Source organism: Cystoisospora suis (assembly GCF_002600585.1).
Source record: "Cystoisospora suis strain Wien I chromosome Unknown contig_1966, whole genome shotgun sequence".
NCBI classification, from domain to species: Eukaryota; Apicomplexa; class Conoidasida; order Eucoccidiorida; family Sarcocystidae; genus Cystoisospora; species Cystoisospora suis.
In genome coordinates, this window is record NW_027154765.1 from 411 (window position 1) to 20,151 (window position 19,741).

General features: G+C 43.0%; 1 protein-coding gene across 1 annotated transcript; it reads right to left on the reverse strand.

Moving 5' to 3' along the window:
- Positions 1-21: 21 nt before the first annotated feature.
- On the reverse strand, positions 22-19,724 carry CSUI_004274 (spry domain-containing protein). Its single transcript, XM_068064467.1, has 17 exons — positions 18,406-19,724; positions 17,866-17,954; positions 16,896-17,161; positions 16,031-16,233; positions 15,196-15,297; positions 14,247-14,331; positions 13,243-13,334; positions 7,965-12,592; positions 7,017-7,116; positions 5,921-5,965; positions 4,725-5,149; positions 4,127-4,158; positions 3,738-3,806; positions 3,154-3,286; positions 2,747-2,830; positions 1,863-1,920; positions 22-802 (listed from the first exon to the last, which is right to left on the reverse strand). Exons 1-8 carry the CDS (start codon positions 19,706-19,708, stop codon positions 12,513-12,515), a joined length of 2,220 nt encoding a protein of 739 aa, XP_067923557.1. The 5' UTR covers positions 19,709-19,724; the 3' UTR covers positions 22-802; positions 1,863-1,920; positions 2,747-2,830; positions 3,154-3,286; positions 3,738-3,806; positions 4,127-4,158; positions 4,725-5,149; positions 5,921-5,965; positions 7,017-7,116; positions 7,965-12,512.
- Positions 19,725-19,741: the final 17 nt, after the last annotated feature.

Genomic DNA, 19,741 nt, shown 5'->3' on the forward strand with positions numbered 1-19,741 from the left:
CTTTCTTTCTCTCTCTCTATTTCTCTCTTTCTTTCTCTCTCTCTCACTCTTTCTTTCCTTCTTTTCTTCATCTTACCATTCCACTGCCGCAGATCTTTTCTCTCGAATATATTCGACAAAAGAGTGAGACGGCGAGGAAGAAGAAGACGACGACCCTAATGACGTCGTAGGTGAGAAGAGCGACCGCAACTGAGATGTCCCAGAGGCTACGCGTCCTCGCACGAATGCTCGGTCTACCGTTAAGTGAAGACTGACGACTCCTGTATTATTTAGAAGAAAGTCTAGATCCGTCTCATAGGATGCTGCGAAGGAAGATGGAGGTGTACAAGAAGCACAGATCTTCTTTTCTTTCAAAGGATGATGCTGATGCAGGTGGCTACTACTACTACTAGTGCCTATCGAGGCATTCGTATTAGGATGGGAAGGGCCCGACATATGAAGATAACTTCGGACGCCTGCAGAGAAGACAGTGGAAAATAAGGAACCTCCTGCACTACTGCTTGACGATGCTGAGAATGTGCCGCCGCTGCTCCGACTGTCTTCCCTGTTGTCTCCAGAGGACTCTCTCGCTTCCTTCTCTCCTTCTTCTGGTCTCTCAGCAAGGGTGGCACTTGGCGGGAGGAAGTCGAAAGCTGGAGATGAGGGAGATGGGGCTTTGACGAACGTCCTAGAGCGAAGAAGCTGCTCTCCTCGGTGAGAGAAGAGAAGAGCCTTCAAGAGGAGGTCGAGGTGATGGCCGTGTCCTACCATAATGAGGGTATGCAAACCGAAGATCTCAGACTGCTGAACCCACGACCAAATCCTTGAAAAAGAAAGAAAGAAGGGCGAGACACATACACCACACTTCAACACAGCGATATATAGAAAAGAAAAAAGAGAAAGAAAGAGATAGATAGAGAGATAGGGACACCAAGATTGAGAGAGAGAGAAGGCCTTGACTGGCGGATATAGCGGATCGAAAGACTATATAGACTCTCGGGGATGTATAGACAGACAGACCCACATAAAGATCTCTCTCTGCCTTTAAATGGATACATCGATCTTCAAACTCGTATCTACAGATGGAGATCTACACAGAAACATTCAATACACCCACTATCTCTACATCGAAAAGTGCGTGCAGAGATACATATATATCTATACATACATAGACCTATATCTACCTGCTATCGATCTATCTATCTTTAATCTATCTCTTTATCTATCTGTACCTACCTAAGATTGTAGAATGGCAAGCTTCATTCCAGAGATGGGCAGGACAGCTTACAGAAATGCGAGGCATATATAGAGAGAGGGAAAGTGAGAGAACGAGAGAATACCTTCTTACAGTGGAGCTTGCAGATAGGCATACACATGTATGTAGAGAGAGTACTTTTGTAAAATGGAGCCTGTACGAATGTATATGTATATCTGCATATAGGTATTTTGAGAGAGGCGAACTGTGTGTTGATACAAGGATATATATATATATATACATAGATGTATCAATGATATGCCATAGTCTCTTGATAGGTTCTCTTGGAGTATCTCTTCATAGACATTGGTAAGACTGCAAAGCTTGAACAGTCACGAGAGATCGATGGAGACGCATTTGTAGCACTCCGGGAGAAGAAAGAGATTCTCATGAGAAAGAATGAAGATCCCAGACAGAACGGACGTGGCATTTTTCTTCTGTAGCTTTCGATCACGAAAGCGACCAGAACACAGAAACCTTCACACACGCATTATCTTTCTCTCAGGCTCACTCTACCAGCCAACGGGCAAAAAGAGAAGAGGCGTAAAGAAAGAAAGGAAACCGCGACACACGACTACGAAAGGCGAGCTGTCTCTTCGACTTTGGTCGCTCGCTAGAGTCTCCTTACATTTCAGCTAGCCTCGAGACACGTTCACGCGCGTGTGAATATTCTTCTCTCCCTCTCTCTAAAGGTTTTAAGCAAAAAGAAAGACAGAAGCCAACACCATTGGAGTGTACATACACCTCACATACACATAGGGTGAAAAGATGAGAAGAGGAGGCGCAATCAGTCTCAACCCAAGGAGAAAGGAACCAAGAAAAGAAGACAAGAGAAAAGGACGATGGAAACAAACGTCCATACCGATCAAAATCTCACTCCACTGGATGTACGCACACCTCTCAAATAGCAACGTACTGCAGTACTCGCGCCTATCTATCTATCTACTGCCTCCCTCTCTTTAGTACGACACTTCAAAAGTTCTGATAGTGCTACTTATGTACCCCGTGAAATGTGTGTGTGTCTCTTTCTCTTTCTCTTTCTCTCTGTATCTCTTCGCATGACCACACATTTGTATTCAAGAGAAGTACATGCGATCAGAGAGAGAGAGAGAGATGTAGAAGCACAGACGACTGAATAAGAAGAAAATGAGAGCACGAGGGTGAATTCTCTCCTCCAGAGAAAACAAAGAAGAGAAAGAAAAAGTCTATCCTTCCTTTACGTCACTACGCAGAGCTTGCTTTCGTGAATTTGACTTCATCTTATCTCTCGTGGAGTGTACGTACACCTGAGTGTCGAGCAAGAACGTACAGATTTGACTAATGAGGGAGAGAACAAGAAACTTTCAGCAAGAAATAGAATGAACTATGTCGGTTGTTTAGTGACAGCATCGAGACTACCAAGTCAAGGAGGAGGAAAGACAGAAAAGAAGAAAACGAACAAAAGAAGAGAAAGTGCGCAGGGACGGATGGAAAGAGACAGGCGACAGAGAGAGAGAGAGAGGGAAAGCTTACCGGTGCCATACCACCCGTTCTGCAGTGTATCAGGAATCGAAAATACTCCTGGGAACTTTTCCTCAAAATCCTTCTTTGTCGAACCTGCGCAGCACGAAGGGAAAAAATGGACGGATGCACCCCGGCTTAACCAGTCATAAAAAGATCTGTCTCCTCCTCATTCATCATTCTAACAAGGGAGAAGTCCACACGATAGCTACCTACACTCAAATCCATATCTATCTTTGATCTATCTGTCTATCTTTAATCTATCTATCGATCTATCTTGACGTGTCACCATACACATATGTATCTACAAATGCATGTGTATAACTCAGTATAGATGTGTGTCTCTGCATACGCACAAATGTATATACATACATATATATATATATACTTTCGCATGTAGGAATGAGAGGTCAACTTACCAGCAAAGCTTTGATACTTAGGGCCGAAGCGCTCAACGGAGTCGATTCCTTCCTCCCTCATTTCGACTGGAATTTCCTTGTATAAACCGCCGACCTCATACAGCTCAGGCTCGATCATACACTCACTTCTTTCCTAGCCGAGAAAACATCCATACACAAAGCATATATCTACATACACACCTGTAGACACAAGCATGCATGCAGGCATGTATAGACATATAAAATGGACGTCTATCTAAGGACCTGTCTGGACGTAGGTGTCGAACCAAAGCTTCGTACGACCTTCTCTTTAGAGAACAATCCAGACGCGAATACACATCAAAAGGACAAGCTTCCTAAATCCTACGGATCTATCTTTGATCTATCTCTCTATCTATCTTAGATCTATCGCTCTCTATACCTGTAAACGTGCAGAGTCCTTTGTATTTCTGGATCTGCTTGTATGTATATTTGAACTCCTAGAGCACGTGTAGGTATCTCTGCCTCTATGAATTGATCTACCACCTTCGAGTAAGATAGACGCGCGTGAAGAGAGGGAGATTTGCAGGAGAAGAAAAAGACGAGAAAGGTGCATAAATACCTACCAGATGAAGAGCTTTGATGATCGGCAGACCGGTTTGTATAGATCGCAGGAGAGGAGAGACAACGACCCTCTGCATGCAAAACAAAATGAATCCCGCATGCGTAAACATAGCCGGAAAAAATTTATTCTTTCTTTCTTTCTTCTGTTTCCGTCTTTCTCTCTCTCTTCATTTCTCTTCCGTTCATAGAGATCACCCCGTCGTAGTAACGTAGGAAAGACAGGTGAGTGAGCCGCTTCTTATTTTATTCTTTCGGATACTTTCCTTAGTGAAGAAAAGAAGATTAACAGAGAAGAGCCGGAGAGAGGTGAAGACAGGGACGCATAAACAGAGGCCACCAAAAGAAAAGTTCTTCGGGTTGATGAAAGTAAGAAAGAGAATGCTTTACATACCGACTGTCTTTCTTGTGAACGGCCCCCTCTCTCTGTACATACACCGGAACAACACAACGGAATGATTTAAGAAATCCACGTAGAGAGACACAGATACATACACAGTCGCCTGTATGAAGCTAGGCAGGTCAGTAGACAGACAGATAGCCACCGGGTAGATACGGAAAGATAGACAAATGTAAAAGACACAGAAAAGAGAAGGATGAAAGAGAAACGATACCAACAACTATGAGGAAGAACGTATTAGAGGAAGAGTCGTATTGAACCTCCATACATGACAAGCCTCTTATACACAGACCCCCTCCTGCATGCTACGGAACGGGTATACATCCAGTGCACAGTGAGCACATACGTGTATCTATCTACCTAGATATATATAGAGAGAGACAGATAGAGCACCCACATATATATGTAGACACAGATATATGTAGAAAGATATAGACAGTCTACATATATATATATAGAGAGAGAGAGAATTAGACCATTCACTGATATAGATACATCCAAATAGATAGACCTTCTGCGTAGTTTTCCCATTGTGGAGACGAGTATACAGAAGCACGACATATCACTTGTCCGTATCTCTCAAGTTTCTTACTACTCCCTTAACAGGAGGCAAGCAGTTGTGGTGGGCTTGCTCTTCTTGCTCTTCTTCGTGTTCTCTTCTTTCACCCCTCTCTCGATCCATCCTCTCGCCATGATGATGCCGATGCTTGGAATGGTTTGTAGGTGTCTCTCTCTTTCTGCTAGACCGACAAGAGAAAGAAGGAGAAGACTCGCCCCCTGTCTCGCATAGATCTTCTCTTGTAGAAGACGCTGAAGATGCCAGGGATGAAGAAAGAGAAGAGGAGCCAGTGTTTTTCGATCCGGAATCATCTTCTTTTCCTCGAGATGTTGTGGAAGAAGAAGAGGAGGAAGAAGAAAGAGAATGTTTCCCGAAGAAGGACTGTTCAAGATAGATCTGGCGAAATCTTGAGCCAAGAAGTTCGGCTTGAATCTTTCCCCGCGGGCTTAATCCGGGATCTATAGCAAGCGCGCAGAAGAAACACCATCGACAGAATGCATGCAAAAGAAACCCCACGGAAAGAAAGAGAGAAAGAAGGGATGACAGGACTGACCATAGAGATACAGGCCATTAGCAGGAGGAACGAAATCTCACAGACGAATGTAGAGATGAGCGAGACCATGAAGATGAGAAGAAGAGTAGTAGGAGGTATGCCGTTATGTATGTCGAGCTGTGTGTGGGATATAGATAGAGGTGGATTGGATCATCTATCGATACACCGTCTCCGCACTTGGCAACTCTTGTTTCAGACATGCCGATAATTACTCGTGACTAGAAGGAAAATCGGCAGTATGAAGAGAAGGAAAGGAGATGGTGTGAATGAGGAGGGAAGACATCGTATGAAAGAAAAAGAATAGGAAAAAGGAGTGAGCTCTATCTTCCGCTGTCGACACACCGGAAGAAGAACAGAGGAGGGTGTATACATACAAAGAGAGATATGCATGGATAAAGGCTGACGTAAGCCAGTACATAGGTAGAGAGATAGAGACACATAGAAACTTAGCTACACATAGATAGAGAAGTCGAGAGGTAGATAGAAGACAGATAGCTACAGACTGAAACCGACACCCCAGAGAGAAGAGAATCGGAGTCAGGCATCAGCTAAGGCTTTCTTTCCTTCTTTCTAAGACCACGGCAATCCATCTGCCGATCGAAGAAGAAACAAGAGGAGGAATGCTGAAGAAGAAAAGAAAGCGCGGTGGAGAGTGAAGAGGAGGAACAAGACTTGCCTATCTCTCGATTGCTTTCGAAAAATGCCCCCAATGAACGGAAATCTGAAAGGCAGAAAGGAGAGAAAAGAAAGAAAGAAAGAGAGAGAGAACAAACTTCTTTGGATGAGTGAAGAGAAGAGTATGAAGAATAACGCTTCTGCTGAATGAATGCATGTACACAAGAGAAAAAGAGAAGCGAGACATCTCTTCTTCTTCTTCTTTCTCCTCTCTTCTACATTGCCCTCCCTCGTCTTCGTATACAATACTACAAACCAACACGCCTCTACATATACACACCTAGATCTATAGATCTCTCTCTCTCTCTTTCTCTCTCTGTATAAATACACCAAGGATGAGGTAGCAGATGGGAGAAGAAGGCGTACATGCCCTCTTCATCGTTGAAGACGATCAAGAAGAAATTACCCAAAATTGTGTATGAAACAAACCGAGATACACGGAGAGACATCGACCCGACCTCCGTCCGTATCTAAGCACTTCAAGGTCACGACAGATTTACAATGTCTCTTTCTGTCTCTCCCCTTTACTTTTAGGTGAAAGGGGGTGAGATAAGGACTCTGTAAAGATAGGTATAGACAGAAATCCATCTTACACGGAGAGATTGCATACAAGGGGGACACGACAGAGGGTTATTCAGATTTAACCTTCTGGTAGAATCTCCACTACTCTGTTGTCTTTGCATGCATGCAAAGAAGAAGAAGTAGACAAAACTGATAAGATTGAAAGACTAGAAAACGTAGTCTACACCCCCCAAATGAGACTTCACTACTTTTCTCTTCTCTCTCTCCCTCAATCGTTCTCTCAGGCACGTCTATCTATCTATCTATCTTTAATGTATCTATCTATCCATCTATCTATCTTTAATGTATCTATCTATCTGTCTTTAAGCTATCTATCCTGAGTCTACCCATCACATGTAATAAGTCTATCTCTGTTTGATCTATCTATCGCTCTCTCGCCTGGCGACACCTGTCTCTACTACCTCCGAAGATGAAGATTTTCGACGTTTCTCCTTCAACGAGGCACGCGTCGCTTCACCTTCTCAAGCAGATCGCATGCACGGCGTACGCATGTGAAGAGAGAAAGTTCTTTTTACCTGAGGAAGAAGTCTCGTCCCCCTCGTGGTCGAGCGTGCGTCTTTGAAGAGACTGAAAGAGAGCGTTATTCGTCGATTCCGCATGTCGTATAAGAATTACCTGCCGGGGAAAGACCCCAGAAAGGATAGATGGAAAGAAAAAAGGAGAAAAGAAGTTCACAAAGACAAGGAGAAAATGATGGAGAAGAGGAAGATAAAAGGCCATCTCTCTCAGAAAGGCGGAGACAGGAAGAGAGAGAAATACAGACAGAGAAAGAGAGATCAACACATATACATATGTATATATGTAGGCACATCTATCTGTAGATCCACGTATACATATATAGGTAAGTATACACAGCTATATATCTGTATATATGTATGTATATATAGTAGAGTGTATACATCTCTATACATCGGTGTCTTGGTATGTCTTCCTGTGCCTGTACGTAGATCTAGGTAGACAACTGTTTGCTTTGTGCGCTGTGCATGTCTCGGCGACGTAAGGAGGGTTAGTCTGAACCCTAGACTTTTTCTTCTGTCATTTTCGCTAGGCTAGGTCCGTCCCCCCTACACATCCACCCCTGCAGACATATACTTGGAATACATACAAATGCATATATAGGTAAATCTGTCTAGATATATCATGTTCTGTAGAGACACATGTCACGAGTGCATACACGGCTAGAACTCATCTATCTGTCTTGAATCTGTCTATCGATCTTAAAGCTATCTATATGTAATCCACCTCCTATCTGTCTATGTATGCACATGTCTACAGCTGTATGGAGAGTAGCTAAGTAAAGACAGAGAGAGAGGGGGCGACAGAATGAGAGAAGAAAAGAAGAGAGGAATGAAGAGACGAGAGTGAGGCATGAAGAGAGAAGAGAAGAAGAAGAAAGTGGAAGAGGATAAGCAGGTTTGAATCGAAAGTTAATATGAATTTTATGACGGGGGGGATCTTCTTACTCTTAGAGAACTTGTCGAAAGAGGGTAGCTAAATGGAGATATGGGACGGCCTAACTCGTCATACCCTGACTCTTTCGGTCCTACCATCTTGTCTCCTCTGTCTCTCTCACTCGTTCTTTCTCTCTTTCTATCTCACAGGAGATCCAAAGAAGGTGCAAAAGCTTTGGTCGGAAAACGTTCATTCAGTCTCTCTCTTTTTCTCTTCCTGAAGAGATGGAGACGAGTCTTCGACAAATCCTTTCACCCGTCCATACACCTGTCCCTCATTCTACAGTACGAAAACATGAGGAGATACACCCCTATCTATTTAACTATCTACCTCTTCTTTCTCTCTTTCTCTATTCTTTATCTTCTTTCTTCTTCACTTTCATCTGTCTGGAGAGAAAGGCGGTCCTCTTCTTCTTCTCGTATGTCTTCTTTCACACCCTCTTCTCAGATGAACAGGAGCGGTAGCTTCAACATGCACAGAAAGAAGGAAAGAAATCCCAGAGCTAAAAGAAGCAAGGTCGAGAAAGAATGGACGAAAGGAAAAGAAGAAGAAAAAAGAGAGAAAGTCAAAGAAAGAAGAAGGACAAGAGGAAGAAGAAGAAGATGTGTCTTTCTTCAACGCGCTTTACTTACTGATTTGTTCCCCGGTAGACTTAGACAAGCAAGAAGAGAACACTTCTCACTTTCTCGCGGAGAGAAAGAAGAAGAGAAGTAGAAGTGAAGAGACGAAAAGAAGAAAGAAACGGCAGGCATCGAAAGGAGGAGTGCTCTCCAACAAGAAAAGAAGCACCAAGATAACTGTTGCAAGCAAGCAAGAGAAGCTGAAGTGAGTGAACAGAGAGATAGGTAGACAGAAGAAATGACAGATCTCTCGTCTCTCTCTCTCTCTTGAGAAGTCTTGAAGAAAGAAAGATAGAAAGATCTAGAAACGCATGAAGACAAGACCAAGACAATGAGGGGGGACGGGCGAAAAGAAAGGAAAGAAAAAGCCAAGTGCACGGAGACAGAAAAGAAGAACGAGGTATATGTACATACCGTACATACACCTCGTAAGCCACTCTTCTTCAGTGACTCCTTTCCACTATCTCTTGACTCTGTCACTCTATCTCTATCATGTCTTGTTCACAAGGGAGGAGTCTCTTCTCTATCCTGCTTGCTTCATTGAACAGACAGAAGCCAAAGAATCTATCGATGTGTCGAAATAGCCAGAGAGAAAGGGGAAGAACCTCTCATGGAATCTCTAGATCGATATCTAACCCGAGTGTTGCACCCCAAATACCCCGAGATCTCCCTGTATTCATGCAGAGCCGGCGGCAGATAATGATCTATTCATTCATCGACATGTCATATCGACGTCGCCGCCGGTGGCTTCGGAGGGGAGAGTTCCTACGAGAAGAAAGAAGGGAGAGCTCTACGCACATGCTTCCGTGTAGGTAGGAGATCAGAGAATTTCTAGAGAACGGAGAGCAAGTGTGGGAGAAAGGAGAAAGTTGGAGAAGAGGCATCATCGGGACGTTTTTCTTGGTGCGTCTCCAATGCCTGACGACGCTTTGCATGCAAGCAAGACAATAAAGCTATGGAGACAGGGAAGCTCTCCGTTCTTTCTCCCTATTTTATTTTCCTTTTCTTCTCTTTCTTTCACTCCTTTGCAATCGTTTCTCAGACACGGAGGAGAAGTTGCTGTTTAGAAAGGCCTCCGGTTTCTCCATTGCCCCCTAATTTTTCTCCCTCTTTCGAATCCATCTTTTCTCTGTGGTGTGAACTCCCTCGACTGCTTTCTTTCTGTCTTTCAAACTTCTTTCTTGTGAGTTCGGTCGTTTAGAATGGAAGAAGAGTCAAGGGTGTATCGAGGAGAAGATTTCTCGGAATTTCTCTTTCTCGGAGAAACGTTCTCTTAGTATACTGATGTGTATATACAGGACTCCCGTCTTCTGAGCTGTATATACACTCCGAGTGTGCATGTACACCTCCCGGTGTCTTCGACAAAGCCAGAACTGATAGATAGGAGGACTCAGAGGTGGAGACAAATTTCGACTTTCCTAGAATCGTTTCTTTCTTTCTCTCTCTCTTCTCATTGTCTTCTTCCTTTTTCTTTCTTACTCTCCCGACATCTTCATTCCATGCCTACGTTTTCCCCCCCGTCTCTTGTTTCTTCTGATCTATCAACCTCCTACCAAACATACGTATATATGTATATACATATCTCTCTCATATATAGATATATATACCTAGGTAGACGGTCATACTACACACATCTATGTATGTGTGTATATACATACGTAGGGGAGATTCGATCGTTTGAATACAGAAGATGTGTAGGAATGGATGAGGTATGTCTTCGAGTAAGGGTGTTCGGTCAGGCCAGGGAGGCCGTCGGCTCTTCTTCTCTTCTTCTTCGTCTGCCGTCTTCCTTGTTCTCTTCTAAACCGGGAAGCGAAGATCTTTTGACCTCTATCGATCCATTTAAAGACGAGAAAGAAGAAGAAAGGCGGACGCAGACAGAAAGAAGTGCAGAAGCAAAAGTCTCGATAACTCCTAGAGAAGTCCTACATGAACTCGTAGAGCAGTATCCGGCTCTTGAAAAGATTCTCCCTACCTGTCGATTAGCTCTTGATCATTCTCTTATCGAAGATGAAGAGAAAGAGAAAGAAGGTAAAGAGGGATCTTCTGTACCGAAGGACAAGTCTGAGAAGGTCTTAGTTCTTTCCCCTCAATCCAATCTTGCTCTTCTCCCTCCTGTCAGTGGAGGTTGACATGAAGAAAGAAAAAAAAAACTAGGAAACTGGGGAGAGCGAGCTGCGGGAAGAAAGGAGTAGAGGAAGGATTTGTGGTGTATGTACACTTGAATGAACTGAACATCACGTCATCACAAGAAGATCTTTCCCCCTTTCTTTCTTTCTTTCTTTCTTTTCTTCTGGAGAAAAGAAGGAAAAGAAGAAAGGAGCGGATGTAAATAGGAAAACTTGGGGTGCTGAAGATGGAAGCTTAACAGAGAGAGCTTGCGAAAACTGAACTTTAGAAAGAGAGATCATCTATATCTCTCTCTCTATTTTCTTTATGCTCTGTCATGCATGCACCGATCCCCCCACACACCTCTCCTGTATTTTTGTATCGACATCCCCTCTTCTCTCAGTTGTATGGAATCGAGACTGTCGACTATATAACTTCTTATCCATTGAGCTGTCTACTCTTCTTCTTTATCGGATCTTTCTTTCTCCTTGTTCTCTTCTCATTCGAAAGAAGACACGAAAGAAGTCTTTTTCCACGTCGACAGGTGTCTTCTTTACATCTTCTAGACTGCCGCGTGTATCTACATCTAACGTATATATCCATCGATGTCTCTTTATATCTATAATGGAGGTAGAAGACTCTTTACATCTATATGGAGATTTTATACCTATGCAGATATACGAGTCTACCTATGTACGATGCACGTCCTTATTGCAAGTCATTATTCTATCTACCTGTCTGTCTCTGTATCTCTATAGATATATGTCGATACATGTGACTATTGATGTTCGTGTCTGCTAGAGCAAGAAAAGGAATGTTTCCTTAGTCGGAGAGACCTCGAAAACGTTTACGCGGATCGGACTGCTATCAGGGCATCACGACACATGTCAGGTGTACATACACCGTACTAAATAAATACACACAACAGAGGGCAGATAGGCAGATATCTTCCCTTTCCTTTCTCTTCTTCTTTTCCCCCCTGGACTTTTCTTTCTTTGGGTCTCTAGTTTGAAACGAAAAAGAACTTTTCTTTCTTTTCAATGAAATTCGCCAACGAGGGAATAATTTTCTCATTCATCGAAAGAAAGAAAGAAAGACATTACCAATTACATCTCTAGCATACGACCTTCTCTTCTGAGAAACGAATGAAAGAAAGAGATAGATAGAACGACAGACTTTGAAAGAAATAGAAAGACAGAGAGAATGAAAGTAAGAAAGAGCGACGTAGAGAGAGAAAGAAAAGAAGGGAGAAAGAAAGAGAGAACACGAGATCGATCGATGAAAATAGAATGAGAGAAGAGACCGATGCTGGTGGTTGATATAGAGAGATACTCTACAGAAAACTTAAACTTCCCCCCTCCTGTCTTTTCTATGCACTCACTGCCAGTGCCTCTCTTCATAATTTTACGACTATGAGAATCCCCTTCCTATAGACACCTACCTACACAAGCATAAAGAGATAGACAGAGAGATCGACAGATAGAGAGACAGATGGGTTAAAGATAGATAGATAGAGAGATCTAGAGTCAACATGGCCTAAAGATAGATAGCAGATGCACCTATAGAGACTGGGGAAGCGATTCCCCAAGAATGGGTTACTCGGCTTGGAGTAGAAAAGAGAGGAATGGAAGAAGTCCAAGACAAGAAGAAAAGAGAAAAAGTTCAAAAGTCCCATCATCTCTAGAGACGCTGAAGGAGGCGGAAGAAGGATAGCAGGTGTATATCCACCAGAAGACTTTGCTTGTAGAAGCCTTAGCAATCTTCTGGTCACTATTCCCCTCTCTCTTCCCCTCATGTCCTTCTCTCTTTTTTCTTTCTTTCTTTGTTAACTTAAGGAATGTAGGGCCGTCGCATTTCACTGCAAGGCTTGAAGTTCTCCGAGGGATCAGGAGGATACACAAACTCCGGGCCTACCCGCAGAGACACACACATACATCTATACATATGCACATATATCTGTACATACAGGTAGATACATACAAATAGATATATGTATACATAGACAGACATACTCAGATACGCATGCACCTATGCACCTGGGACGAGGGAAAGAGAGTGAAGGAAAAGAGAAGAAGAAACAAGATAGAGATAATCCACACATAACAAGGACACTCGTGTAAACTCGTCTCTTGTCTCGAAGTAAAAGAAAGAAAGTCGCAGCGGACTCGTATATGATCAAGAGAGAGAGATAGAAGAAGAAGAGAGAGAAAGAAGAAGAAGAGAGAGATAGAAGTTTCAGGAGATTTTTGATACACATCTTGTTGTCTTTTGGCGCATGTTTCACTATCCACCTCACAGGACTTTCATCCCTAGACATACGAGGCTATTCAAAACTTCACGTGGGAAGAATATAGTGAAAGATCAGAGATAGACAGATAGAGTCAAGACAGATAGACAGATTGAAGATAGGTAGATAAATTGAAGATAGACAGATTGAAGATATATGGATTAAAGATAGATAGAGAGCACGAGCCTAGTCTTTCCTTTCAACTCGTGGAGTATAGAGAGAGATGTGGAGTTGGAGGGTATGTATGAAAGTCGTTGGTGTGGGTGGTATTACCAGGATTGAGTTTAAGTGTGGCCCCCATGTAGAGAGAGACTGCTGGATGATACGAACCTGTCCCAATACACCCCTCAAACACTCGACCTAACCTACGCACAAAAAGAAAGAAAGAAAAAGACAAGAAAAGAAGTCTTCAACTCTGGTGGCTGTTCCGGAGTCTCTCCAATCGCACATATATACATACATATGGATATCAACGTAGAAGAACTATATATCCTTGTATATACGTATATATATATATGTATGCATATATATATCTATATATATATACATGTGTATGTATGTACGCGTCGATAGAACTTTGTATGGATATATCTCTGAAATACGAATGCCCTCCTAGACTTGAGTTGTATGAGGCCTCGCGTAGAGAAGAGAAGTAGGGAAAGTCTAAAGCCCGGCAGGCAGGGGGGGGGGGTGAATTGTCACAGTGTGACTTCTTTCCACAGACTAGAGAACCCCTAGATCTTTTTCTTTCAAGACAACTTTCCTCCCTACGTTCTTCTTCTTTTCCTTCTTTTTCTCTTCCTCGTCTTCTCCTCCTCTCGAAGTACTTATCATATTCCTACATACTACTACACATACATATTCATACATGTATACATAGATACATATATACATATTCATACGCATATATGCACACATACATATCGTTTATACACCCCGCACATATACATCAATCCATTCATACCCACACCTACATGTGGTCTAGGTATTTCTACCTCTTTGAATCTAGAGCTCGTTACTCGGTGTAGAATAACCACTACGCACGAAAAAGAAGAACGAGATATAAGAAAGCAAAGGTCTGCAAGAGACTTCAACGGCCTGCTTATCTAGCTCGCTGGGTGAGAAGAGATCTATCTATCTGTCTACAGCGAGAGACACACGAACCCTCCGCTTTCTCCTTCTCTTGTCTCCCTTCTTTTCTTTCCTTCCTTCCTTTTCTTCTTCTTTTCTAGTCTTCGTGTGCGTATAAGATGACGAGGAGACCAGGCTTTGTGTACCTTCTTCCGTTGATGGAGAATTCTATGAAGGCCTTGTGGTCGATCGAGGGATGAGGAGGAAAGTCGGGATCACACAGAATTCCAGCTGAAACAAAGAGAGAGAAAAAGAAAACCGTCCCACACACATCCACATTCACATATACATACATACACACGTGCATATATATATACATACATAGACATGTCCATACATACACACGGAAAGAAGAAACATCTCATAGACATCTATCTTCTTCTTCTTTTTCTTCTCTTTCCCGAGCCGTGTATGAGATGCGGAAACGAAGAAGTTTTCTCTTTCGCCCTGTCATCTTCAGATACGTTTCAGTCACTCCACCTCTCTCTCTCGCTCCCTACATACATATCTCTATATGTAGTTGAATGCGTATACCATGAGAAGAGAGAATGAGGTCGATCTATGCAAAACTTCAAAAAGAACGCTTTTAAGATACGAGCAGTCACCACAAAGCAGAGAGATGCATAGACATATAAAGTAAAGATACATGTAAGTATGATACGCTATGCCGTAAAGATTCTACCTATGTAGATACATATGAACATAGATATAGATTTTACGTCTATACTATATGGATGTCTCTACAAGGTTTGAACAGGCTTCTATCCTTCGAGGCATCTCACGGTTGAAATGTCACCGATACACACATGGGAGGGTCAGCAGCACACAAAGTAAAATAGAAAAGCAGGCCAAGCAGGGAACGTAAGCCAAAGAAACAACGAGGCTCTATCATCATATATATATATGGATCTCTCTCTCTATATATATCTATATACACATATTTATAGATAGGTAAGTATTTATACAAATATACGTCTACTGGTACTACAGAAGATTCCCGATCATCTGTGTGATTCTTCTTCTGTTTATATCTTTTAGCTTCTTTCTTTCTTTCTTTTTGGTTTGTCTTTTCTCTTTACTTGGGCTTATATGTACCTTGGAGAAATTCATAGAGCTTTTGATCTCTCCGTGGGTCAGGCAAGACAGACCGAGGCTCATCAAGCGACAGAAAACAGCCTATTACATCGCCCTCTTTGTCTAAGAAGATGAAATAGACAACAGAAGAAAAGAAACCACATACACATAAACTACACAGAAAGGAAAAGAAGAGAAGGCCTTCATGAAGGAGGAAGAAAGAAAGAAATTTATGAAGAAAAAGAGAAGAATCAAAGGAATGTCATGGAGATAGTCGTAGTAGTAGTAGTCGTCTGCATAACTAAGAAGGGAGAAAGAATCAACGGTGGAGGTGGTAACAAGGATGGTTGAGGTGTACATACACCTCAACTCTCAGAAGGCTAGGAAGCTAAGGGGTACATACCTCGACACAAGAAAATCTCTCAGGGACACCTGTTCTCTTGACTTTCTCGTCTCATCTCTACTTTCTTTGTGTGAAGAAGAATAAGGAAAAGGAAGAAGAAGATAGGACACTCCAAAACTTGTCTAGAGAGAAGATGCATAACAGATTCTTTCTCCTAGATACTATAAGACATGCGCTTTGACTTCGAAGAAGAGAAAAGGACACTCATCTGTGGAATGAGCATAGCATCTCATCTTCTCCCCCTAGCAAGATTTCCTCGTCATCTCCTGTTCCATCTCTCCTTCCAGTGTACATACACCCCACGATAACTAGAAATACAAGAAACCATCGTTCTTCTCCTCCTTTCAGTCCTACGAAGCGCGTCTCAAAAAGACAACCTCCACACATTTCTATCTCTCTCTAGTCATCCTCCTCGCATAGAAAACTCCGGAAGAGAGATAAGGAACATCTTACGTATATCTGGCCTGAACGTAGAAGAAGAAGAAGAAAGAGGAGAAGAAGATGAAGACGGCAAGAGAGCGAGAGGAAATTTGAAGCCATCTGTTGCAAGACAAGCTTCGTTCTTCTCGCCGAGGAAAGACCCGCACAGAGCGAAGGAATGAGCTGTCACTCCTATAGGAAGATCGTACTTCTGATAGCGACACGACCATCCAATTCTACAAGGGAAACCCAGGAAAGACAAGAGAGAGAGAAAGAAAGAAAGACGAGAGGGAGAGAAGGAATGAGAGGAGGAGAAAGAAAGAGAGATGAAAGCAAGCATGACCAAAGAGAAGAAAGACTGAGGATGGTGAAAAGAAAAGTGTACATATGATGTAAACAAACAAGAGTATTTGGTAGGAAAGAGAAGAAAGAAAAGAACAGAGGCAAGGAAGAAGAGAAAAAAGAAGAAGATCAGAGAGAAGAGACCCTGTGAAAGGGAATTGCCTTGTAGTGTTGCCAATCCATCACTAAAGAGAAGAAAGAAAGAAAGGGAGATAAAGAAAGGGCTGAAAAAGAGACATGCCTAGTAATCCTACTATTACTACTAGTAGTACTACAGCTACTACTACTACTACAAGGTGGTAGGCCCCCCACTCGAACGTCTTTGGAAAGCCGAGCTGAGAGAGCAGTCTTTTCTATCAATAGAGTGTATTGTAAGCATACGCCCTTTCCTCTTCCTTTTTCTTCTTCTTCTTCTCGTCAGCTCTGCTTGTTTCATTCATACAGAAGGAAGAAAGAGAAAAGAGAACGAAAGAAAGATCAAGATTCCAACATCTATCATTCAACCCTTCCTTGGATAGATGCCTGTCACCATTGGTGGTCTTCTTCTTCTTCTCACCTCCAGTGAGGGTGTATGGAGGGACACTTCTCATCAGATGAGGACGAGGAAGAAGAGGAGGAAGAAGAAGAAGACGAAAAAGAAGAAGACGTCGCAGAGGAGGGAGCAGAAGCAGAGGATGAAGAGGAAGAGGAGAAAGAAGAGAGGTCAGATGTATGATTCGTTCCTATGAACTCGAGAGTGTCCTCTTCACTCTTGAGAATTTCGACCTCGAAGTACCATCGTCCCTTCTCAGCGCAGTGCGTCGCAAAGGCACTCCCCCACCCCTGAAATACACGAAGGATTTGCGAAAGATGAAAAGACAAGAAGAAGATAAAGAGAAAAAAGAAGAAAAAGAAAAAGAAGAAGAATTCTACAGAAAGTCGCGTTTTCTTAGAACGGCATTCCATCATTCTAGTGGAGAGATCTCCATGTCACTCTTCAGGATGTTTTCATAGGTGGAAGAGAAAATCTAGGGGGGGATCTACGATAGGAATGAATTCCAGAAAGAAAGTTTGATGAAAGACGAACGACGTTGTGAGCTGTCAGGAAACTGAGAAGAGCGAAGAAGGGGGATGAAGAAGAAAAAGAAGATTAAAGAGGGAGAATAGAAAGATCTTCAAACCTGTCTCTATCCGTCGTACCCAACACGACTCCTCCCTCTCCCGCCTCTCTAGATAGAGAGCTAGGCTATAGATAGATAGATTAAAGATAGATAGATAGATTAAAGATAGATAGATACTACATACGTACATACACATACATAGATACATCATCATACATGTGTGGAAAGAAGGAGTTCCTTCCCATAAAGGCGCTGGACGTAGATCGGTATTTGCAGATATCCCTAGCAACGTCTATTATACGAAGAGATGTCTTTGTCTCCTCTATGTGTTTTGATCTCGTTTAGCTGAATGAGAAGGAGAGAAGAAAAGAGGCCGACACGAGAGAAGGAGAGAGAGAGAGTAGGTATGTGTTTTCTCTTCTGTACCTTATAGCCATGCAGAATAAGACGATCTGGAGAGAGGGAGAGAAAGATGTCTCGATACCGACAGGAGAAACAGACGTAGGGTCGATCATCTGAGAAGGAAACAAACCAAGGAAAGAAGAAGAAAAGAGAGGACAGGAGAAGAAGAAGAGGAAAGTTAAATGAAAGAAACAGCAGAGAGAAAGGAATATGAAGGAATACAGGATGACATAAAGCATACCCAAACAACTGGAGAGACAGGACCCGGGCTTGGGAATAAAGAGAAGACACATGAAACACGATGAGAGAGAAGGAGCAAGAAGCAAGAGAAGTACGAGGAGATAAAAAGAAAAAGAGAAAGAAGAAAGCGCAAACTTATCTCGTCTGTATCAACATTATCATCGTCTCTCTCGTCATCTTCTTCTTTCCATCTTCACTCCTCCCCATCCCCCGTCTCTCTACGGAAAAATCTTTCAATCCCTACTCCTCTCCGTTTCTAAACACTCTACATCTCCTCCTCCTCTCTCTCTCTCTCTCTCTAGATAGACAGACAGGACAGCTTACCTCTCAAGGTATAGGAGAGTCCTCGAATATGCCTTGTCTTCTTTACGGCAGGTAAGGAAGCAGAGGAACTCCCCCCTGTACTATTACTACTACTAGTACCTCCAGTCGTAGTCGTCCTCGTGGCTGATGAATTCTGTTGATTCTGACTATAGTTAACATTGGCAGTGTATCGATTCATATAGCCATAATGACTTTGTAGAGAGCTCCCCGCTCCTCGCCCTCCTCCTAGATGACCTGCCCCTGATCGATCCGCTCCTCCTCCTCCTGCTGCTGCTGCTATTGCTGCTGGTAAGGGAAATCTCTCTTCATCTCGATCGTCCACGCGTACACCTCGGGCAACAATCCCATGAGTGCCATGACGGGCATGCTGATCATAGGGATGGCTAGCTGCTGGCTCGAAGACAATCGTCGATTGTGAGGGCTGTGGGAGAGAACGCTGCGGCTGTCTCGATGGTTCCTGGTCTTCCCCCTCAAGGAGACAGGATGAAGACGACCGGAGAGATGAACTAGGAGCAGGAGAGATAAGAGAATGTCCCCCAGGTAAACGAGAGGAAAGAGATGAAAGACAATGGGGAGACGGGCTTGACTGGGGGGAGGGAAAGAGAGAAAGACCAAGAGAGGAAGAGGAAGGGGGGGGAGAAGAAGAAGAAGGATTGAGAGCATGACGACTATTATGAAAAGAAGAAGACGAAGAATGAGAATGAGAAGAAGTCTTTCTTTTGTCTGTGTCATCTAGATTCTTCTTCTGTTTAGAAGAAAGAAGATGAGAATGGGAAGAAAGAGGAAAAAGAAGATGATGAGACTGCTGCTGCCTCTTTGTAGCAGGGCCATACTTGTGTTGATATCGATGGATTGATAGAGAATGAACGCTCGCTCTATGAGAGGGCTGGAGCTTAAGAGGTTGGGGATTCTTCGAGAGATGTGGGTAAAGAGAATGACCTCCTGCACGATTTTGACTACATGATGGAGAAGGAGAAACACCACGATCTGACGAGATCAAAGAGGAGGAGGAGGAGGACGAGGAAGAATCTAGAAAGGGTTCCTCTTCTCCTCCTCCTCCTTCTCTTCTTATTCTCTTTGACTGGAGAGATGGAGTCTTGGTGGTCTTCTTCTTTTTCCTCCCCTCCTCCCTCTCGTGGTCTCCTTGAAGATCTCCCCCCCCTGTCTCTTCAACTTCGCCTCGGGGACTTCTCCCAAGGAACTTGTGCAGTCTCTTGGCTCTTCTCTCTAAGCCTGCATTCTGAGAAGATACCGCCAAATTCTTCTTGACCATTGAAAGACTTGACCTGCTGCGCGTGTTCATACCTGTTCTCTTTTCTTCTGTCTTTCTTTCTTT